At 42.0% G+C, this 8,667-nt stretch overlaps 1 protein-coding gene across 1 annotated transcript; it reads right to left on the reverse strand.

Moving 5' to 3' along the window:
• Positions 1-4,120: 4,120 nt before the first annotated feature.
• Positions 4,121-7,461, reverse strand: LOC139564454 (E3 ubiquitin-protein ligase RNF183-like). Its single transcript, XM_071383986.1, has 2 exons — positions 7,323-7,461; positions 4,121-5,275 (listed from the first exon to the last, which is right to left on the reverse strand). The coding sequence occupies exon 2, from the start codon at positions 5,168-5,170 to the stop codon at positions 4,250-4,252; it is 921 nt and encodes a 306-aa protein (XP_071240087.1). The 5' UTR covers positions 5,171-5,275; positions 7,323-7,461; the 3' UTR covers positions 4,121-4,249.
• Between the last annotated feature and the right edge of the window lie 1,206 nt (positions 7,462-8,667).

Consider the following 8,667-nt stretch of genomic DNA (forward strand, 5'->3'; position numbering starts at 1 on the left):
CACTTCGATCAGTTTGGATGAAGGGGAGGAGACAGGTTAAAGAAGGATTTTAAGCCTTGAGACAATTAAGACATGGATTGTGTATGTGTGTCATTCAGAGGGTGAATGGGCAAGACAAAATATTTAAGGGCCTTTGAACAGGGTATGGTGGTGCCAGGCACACCAGTTTGAGTGTGTCAAGAACTCATTTACACTCCAATGCTGCTGGGTTTTTCATGCACAACAGTTTTCTGTGTATCAAGAATGGTCCACCACCCAAAGGACAACCAGCCAACTTGATACAACTGTGGGAAGCATTGGAGTCAACATGGGCTAGCATCCCTGTGGAACGCTTTCGACACCTTGTAGTCCTTGCAACTCAATATTAAGAAGGCGTTCTTAGTATTTTGTACACTCAGTGTACATGCAATGCAACCTGCAGATCAATAAAAGACTACAAACAATGTAGAGTATCCGGTGAAATCAAAAGGGTGTTAGATTGATTTGATGGAGTTTATAGCATGATTATTCCCTGAACAATATTTTTAAAATCTGTCAGATTTGTTGTTTATTTCTAATAATCCTCAGAGCTGACAGTGATATTTGGCTTTCATACAGCAAAGCGATTGTCAAAACAACTGAGTGACTTATCAACTGATAAGAAAACATGTCATCATGTAGCGTGTCTCAAAGTCAGGTGCTTACTGTTCAACGCCTTTCTGGAAGTCAGTTCCCCATACAAAGTGCTTTGAAAATATTAAAACAGTGTGCTTTCACATTGGACATTCCAACCGGGGACCTGGGAGTGTCACCTATGCATATTTGGTAGTGTGTGTGTATGGGTGTGCACAGCTGTTCAGGCCCTTAGTTGTGCCTTCCACTTTGTTAATTCAATGACTCACCCTGCAAAACTGAACAAAAATAGGCTACATTGTGAAGCATATTGTTTTGAACATATTTGTCATTACATTGGGGTATGGTTTTCATTGGGTATAGCACACAAATGTTCAGTGGTTCAGGCACAGTAGACTATGGCAGAGGCTTAATTATGAAATCTCAATGTTCTTCACTCACCTGTTGAGCAATACTTTTGACAGAGGTGCTTTTTCCTCTGATCGTGGTGTGTGGTCTGTCCCTCCATGGCAGCTTCCCCAACACCATTTGGCCTGGACCTGCAGAACACTCCCAGTTTCACATGCATGATTTCAGACACAAACAGGGTGAAAAATAAGCACCTGTTCTTCAGAGTAGACCAACCATTTAGGATAAAAGCAGAGATCATATTTTCCTCTATTTCCTTATTATGCCAAGTTATGGACACATTCAAAATGGCAGGGGAGGTTTCTATGATTTTGTCCCCCAAAAAGTGTTCTCATAGTTCCTATGAGTAATGCCATTTTTCATTTTGGGCATTTGGCACATTCAAGGAGCGCGGGGCCCCTGGCGAGCAAATTATTGGCTCCGTAATCTTTGCTTGACAGGTATAATTTCCTGACTCATAATCTCTCGTTTTGCTGTTCGACTCAGGTTTATATTCCACAGACACTCCATTTCCAAACTGAAGATGTTGTCCTTGAAAAAATGACTTCCATACTGAGGGAGTTCGTTTTGGCAGCACGGAGTCACATACCGCTCCGCAAACCAATACGAGGCTGTATCCCGAGGTAGCAGGCAGCTTCTTCTTTGCTTGATTCCTGGCTAGGATATTCCCACGACACCGTAGAACAGCAAACAAAGCAGAAGCAGAAGGGGTAGAAGCCATCGTTCTCGATATTCTAGTGGTGACTGTCCACAACGTTAATTCTATTGTCACACATCTACCATAAACTTATGCAAGCACTGTAATTCAAGAGGAAAACATATCCATGTTTGACGACATAACGTTAGCTATTCAATCCGAACACTCGCACGGTTAGGCCAATATCCAGTTTGCGTCAGGGGTCTTTCTGGACCGGGGTCTGGTTCACCCAAGCAGAAGCTCAGAGGAGTGGCGAACAAGGTTTGGTCCCCGCACAATGTTGAAATAGATTGCATAAAACTGGTTTAAATGGATTAAAATAGAATAGCCTATGGACAATTGATATAAAGTCACAATTTACAACACCTGGCATTTCTCTCTGGCTTACACAATTTCAAATATTTGAAAATACATTAATAATGATTGTTGTGATATATTTCTGGGGAGATAACAGCTTATCTGAAATTGTTTGCCCTATTGTATGTCCCTCTATAAACACACACACACACACACACACACACACACACACACACACACACACACACACACACACACACACACACACACACACACACACACACACACACACACACACACACACAGAGAGAGAGAGAAAAAGAGACAACAATGCTATGTAATTACAATGTACCTGCCTATTGTATGTGCGTAGAATTACTTGCTTTAGCATCACTAAATAGGCCTATAAAGTGGGAACAAAAAATGAATGGGTTTACCATAAGAATTACTTACTATAATGAATTTACCATAAGAACATCAAATGAAATACAGGGTGTTCTGGTTAACAGTGGTTGAAATAGACTTATGTCTGTGTCAACACCTGCTTGTAAAAAAGACAAAGACATACTCGCATAGCCAGATTAGGTCAAGTGGTGGCCCGAGCATCAGTGGTGGCCCGAGCATTTTTTGTTGTTTACAAAATGAGTCTTGTTTCTGCTCTCACCACAATATTAACTTTTAGGTAACCATTCAAATTTGATATTTTAATGATTAAGAGCATATTTCTTAAACAATTAATAAAACGCTTGCATGTTATACAACACATACGCTTAGTCATGCTGTCAAATGTCACTGCCTCCTTTCCATTATGAATTACTTGCATGCAAGGTGCCTTGTAAGAGGTTTGTCTGTCACACTGACAACCATAGAATGGAAAACATAGCTACTACAACTAGAACTAGTCATGAGTGACACTGTTTCACTGATACATACACTGAGTATACCAAACATTAGGAACACCTTCCTAATATTGAGTTGCACCCCGGTGCGCCTGGCACCTACTACCATACCCAGTTCAAAGGCACTTAAATCTTTTGTCTTGCCCATTCACCCTCTGAATGGCTCACATACACAATCCAGGTCTCAATTGTCTCAAGGCTTCAAAATCCTTCTTTAACCCGTCTCCTCCCCTTATCGAAACTGATTGAAGTGGATTTAACAAGTGACATCAATAAGGGATCATAGATTTCACTTGAATTCACCTGGTAAGTATATGTAATTGAAAGAGCAGGTGTTGTTAATGTTCTGTATAGTGTAGCTTTCAGTAAAATGTTAAAACAGTACACACACACATACACACACACACACTGAACCTGTCAGGAAATAGTACAAAAACGAAAAGAAAAATGAAAAGAAAATGATTCTCTAATAGGACTAAAAGAGGAAGGAGTGACCAACGTGCCGCCAGGCAAAGATCTTATCAGAAATCAAATCAGCACATTTGGTTTTACTGTAAGGCAACGGCATGTAACATGGCACTGGGTCTATAGGAAATGTCATTCATTTCAGGGTGGTAGGAATATATCTGCTATGGCAAGAGAGACCTATTCCATTGTTGTTGTTTTTCTTGTTTTTTACAAATGTATCATTCTTATTTGAACTCTATATGTATATTCATATTTTGTACGTAAATATACATTAGTTAAACATCAATGAATGTAAAACAATCTTGAGCTGAACATTTTTACATCACAATGTAAAGAATAAGATAATGCTCAGTGTAATCAAATAATCTCTAACTTGTAATAATTCTCCATGGCAGACATCAGTGCAATTACATAGTACACAACTTTATAATAAATTACATTTCCCCAGACAACATTAATTGTCCTCTCTGACTTCACCGCAATAGCTGTCCCGTTCACATTTGGGTAAATGTTCCATGTTCATGATCTATATACTGCAGGAAGGAAGACAAAATGGTGGATAAAAAATAACTCTTGCGACACTTTTCCCATTAGTACTTCTTGTGCATCAGTCCTTCATAAACAACAAGGCCCTTGTTATGTATTGACCCCAGTTGAGTGTGCACTAGTGCTTTCAGGGTCACCATTCTTTTCAGTTCATTCACATTTTCTTCATAACTGAGTATTAGTAAAGAAAATGAAATGGCAGATATTAGGATCACTGACAATATTTGTCCTCTCAAAATATCTGAGTGATTCTCTCCTCTGGTCTTACTTCCCTTCATCCCACCACCATCCCCTCTTTTCCTCAGGGTAATTGACCCCCTGGTTATGGTTGGCTGGAATTCCCCTGGTTGGGTTTGCTGCCGTTGGGGAGGACCACATTGGGCAAGACCATGAAGGCCAGGATGCCCATCAGCATCAGCACCACGATGATGGTGATGATGGATGCCATCACGGTGTAGTAGCACTGGTCCGTGCGGAACATCCTGCGCAGGCGACCTCTGACCCTGCTAGGGGGGCGACCCACGTCCACGACAGTGGCGAGGCCCTGATCCATGGTGCCCAGCTGGAGGTTGCTGGAGGCCTGCCGGTCCTGCTTCTTGAGAGTGGGCAGGGTGAGGCTGGACTTGGCCAGGCTAGTAGTACCAGGAGGGGGCTTCTTGAGGACCAGCTTGCCCTTGCTGCGCTTGAAGCGCACGGACAGTGCCCTCTGCATCTCTGGAGGGAGTTTGCGGAAGATGTCCTTGTTGTTGCCCAGCTGGGGCAGGTTGCGGCCATGGGGCAGGTTGGTGAGCTCTCGACACACAGGGCAGGAAAGAGACTTGAGCTCTAAGGAGGTGACGTTGATCCGGGCCAGGCACTCCAGACAGAAGGTGTGCCCGCAGGAGAGCAGCTTGGGGGTTTTAAAGACGTTGTCGTATTCGCAGAAGCAAACCACGCACTCAGTGTCCTCCATGTCGTTTTCCTGGGGGTCAGACTTCTTCTGGTTGCTGTCATCTCCAGCCCTGTCTTGCCTCCTGTTCTCCTCACTTCTACCACGCTCCCTTCTCAACCCTTTGTCTCTCTTCCTCTCCCTCCTTCTCCCAGATCCCCCTCCTCTCTCGGAGTCAGTGCTCATGGACCTACGCACCTTGGTGGATTTCTCCTTTTTCTCCTTCTTGATGCTGTCAGGTTTGGGTTTGACGTTGGGCGGCTGTTCAGCCCCATAGCCTCCATCGGCACCCTGTCTTTCCCTGTTGTCACTCATGGTGGACAGAGGCAGGTGGAGGTGCTGTGGTAGACGTAGCTGTGATGGCTGGAGTCAAATGGAGAGTGACGTGAGGATCTGGTTTTTCACGTCTCTCCAGAGGAGCTGTGGAGGAATGTGATTGTCGGTGAGACAAGGGGATTGGTTTGTCACAGAGAGCTAATTTAGTTTAGGCAACATAAAGAGCATAGGGAATGCATTTCTAGCAATGGCAACAAAAAGTACCTTGTCTATCTCAAATAGGTAAAGACAGGGAAATATACAGTTGAAAGCGGAAGTTAAAATACACATAGGCTTTAGAAGCTTCTGATAGGCTAATTGACATCATTTGCGCATATGGAGGTGTACCTGTGAATGTATTTCAAGGCCTACCTTCAAACTCAGTGCCTCTTTGCTTGACATCATGGGAAAATCAAAAGAAATCAGCCAAGACCTCAGAAAAAAATGGTAGACCTCCACAAGTCTGGTTCATCCTTGGGAGCAATTTCCAAACGCCTGAAGGTACCATGTTCATCTGTACAAACAATAGTACGCAAGTATAAACACCATGGGACAGCGCAGCCGTCATACCGCTCAGGAAGGAGACACGTTCTGTCTCCTAGAGATGAACGTACTTTGGTGCGAAAAGTGCAAATCAATCCCAGAACAACAGCAAAGGACCCTGTGAAGATGCTGGAGGAAACGAGTACAAAAGTATCTATATCCACAGTAAAACAAGTCTTATATCGACATAACCTGAAAGGCCGCTCAGCAAGGAAGAAGCCACTGCTCCAAAACCGCCATAAAAAAGCCAGACTACGGTTTGCAACTGCACATGGGGACAAAGATCGTACTTTTTTGGAGAAATGTCCTCTGGTCTGATGAAACAAAAATAGAACTGTTTAGTCATAATGACCATCGTTATGTTTGGAGGAAAAAGGGGGATGCTTGCAAGCCGAAGAACACCATCCCAACCGTGAAGCACGGGGGTGGCAGCATCATGTTGTGGGGGTGCTCTGCTGCAGGAGGGACTGGTGCACTTCACAAAATAAATGGCATCATGGACAATTATGTGGATATATTGAATCAGCATCTCAAGACATCCGTCAGGAAGTTAAAGCTTGGTCGCAAATGGGTCTTCCAAATAGACAATGACCCCAAGCATACTTCCAAAGTTGTGGCAAAATGGCTTAAGGACAACAAAGTCAAGGTATTGGAGTGGCCATCACAAAGCCCTGACCTCAATTCCATAGAAAATTTGTGGGCAGAACTGAAAAAGCGTGTGCAAGCAAGGAGGCCTACAAACCTGACTCAGTTACACCAGCTTTGTCAGGAGGAATGGGCCAAAATTCACCCAACTTAATTGTGGGAAGCTTGTGGAAGGCTACCTGAAACGATTGACCCAAGTTAAACAATTTAAAGGCAATGCTACCAAATACAAATTGAGTGTATGTAAACTTCTGACCCACTGGGAATGCGATGAAAGAAATAAAATCGGAAATAAATAATTCGCTCTTCTATTATTCTGACATTTCACATTCTTAAAATAAAGTGGTGATCCTAACTGACCTAAGACAGGGACTTTTTACTAGGATTAAATGTCAGGAATTGTGAGAAACTGAGTTTAAATGTACTTGGCAAAGGTGTATGTAAACTTCCGACTTCAACTGTAGTTTAGTCTATGAATATACCATAACTCATTACTTGCCATATAATCTATTGACTAGAATTCCATTTACACAAGCCAATGCTATTTTTGAGTTGTCATGCTAGGTTTCATACCCTCAGTTCGCTTGTGAATATGGATGAGCCATTGACAAACAAGACATAGCCAGTGGTCTGTACGACTGTGTAAAATGTAAATTACATTTGAGCATATTGACCAGGAACACGTTCAAAACAGTCTTGGTGTTCTGAACTGTAGAGCTGAAAATGCTGAGCTACTGAAATGTTAAATTCACATACTTTAACACATTATCTAGTAGAGTAAGTCACTATGGTATTTTGTATCAGTTACTCAACAAAAGTTGCATTAGTTGTAACGGTCATCAACATTGCAAACTATGTGCAAATAGTAATACGATTTTCAATGATTCAATATAGCGCCTATATTTGAGAGTATGGTACATTGAGTTCTCACAATGACAAGTTCATCATGATGGTGAACACTTACCTGTGGCGGTAGCTGACATGTACCAGTCTGTCAGAGATGGTCTTTCAAAGAGTACTTTCCCAGTGGAGAATATCCCATTCAGTGAGTCCCTTGCATCTCCATTGAGACACACCGAGACACTAACATGCCAAGTGGACCTTACTCCTCCAGTTTTCCCCCTCTGTTAATTTCTCTCCTTTCCCTTCTCTCTCTGTCAATCTGTGTATGGTATTTCCTCTTTATATTCCTCCTTCATCCCTCCCTTTTACATCTGCAGTGTCTCGCTCTCTCTCGTCTGACCAGTTGTATCAGTTTATTTGGCATTAAACCACTGCCTCAAGTTTGTGTGCGTCTGTGAAATGTGAGGGTAAACTGTTATCGCGGGATGTTTTTTTTATCTCAGTGTGTGTATTTGTACATAGTTTATGGAACCTGTAGAACTGTAATGTGGGTAGTCTGGGTACCGCTGCCAGATAGTGTTTTCCATGTCTGCGTGTGTAAACATTTGAAGCTTTCATGACATGTCAATCTTCACATAAATTGTATTAAAACGTCCTTAAAGCTAATTTATTTCTAATGGCCACTACAGTTGTTTATCATCTAACTTAAAGTCAGTCCCACATTCCAAATTAATGTTTGACATTCTACAGACTAGAATGTGGAATGTGTTTGTTTCCTTGTCTGCTGTTGGACAGGGAAGTGATCGGCTGCATGGAAAACTCCACAAGGCTCTTGAAGCAGAGCACCGACCTGTCAAATGCACTCATGTCATGATGAATACGTGTCATACCTACAGTGTTTTTCTGGCATTAGACTAACGCATCACATGCAGGTTTACCATAATGACAAGATAAACAGGATCCACCCAAAAGCAATCAATGCTATCTGCAATGGTTCAGCAACACCATTATGCACTTTATATGAAAACATTGAGGTCCAATGAACTTCACCCAGAACGAAAAATGTGTAAATAATTTCATTCACTAAGCCTTTTTAGGTAAACTAATGTTTAAAGGGTTGAAAAAAATATATAGGCCATAGAAGCGCATGTAATCCTGATTTGTCATTTCATTTAGCAAACCTCACAGAAAAATACAAACAACCCACCAACTACAGCAGAAGAACCTGCGGTTTCTATGACATTACGCTTAAAAGTCCAATGCACATCAGCCAGAATGTTACTCTTCTAAATAATTTCATTCAGTTGAAAACATTCTCAAAGCCACTACAGTCAAACTAATGTGCACATAATCCTAAAATCCCATCCCGCTTCAGTTGTTTGAAATAGGCTGATCCCAGAAAATCATAACCCCAAAAAAAACATACTTCAACTAACAAACCGTGATCCCAGGATTTACATGTTACT

This window comes from Salvelinus alpinus, chromosome 35, assembly GCF_045679555.1.
Source record: "Salvelinus alpinus chromosome 35, SLU_Salpinus.1, whole genome shotgun sequence".
NCBI lineage: Eukaryota > Metazoa > Chordata > Actinopteri > Salmoniformes > Salmonidae > Salvelinus > Salvelinus alpinus.

Bases quoted from the DNA above. Each gene is read 5' to 3' on its own strand.
- LOC139564454 (XM_071383986.1), bottom strand. From the start codon at position 5,170: ATGAGTGACAACAGGGAAAGACAGGGTGCCGATGGAGGCTATGGGGCT.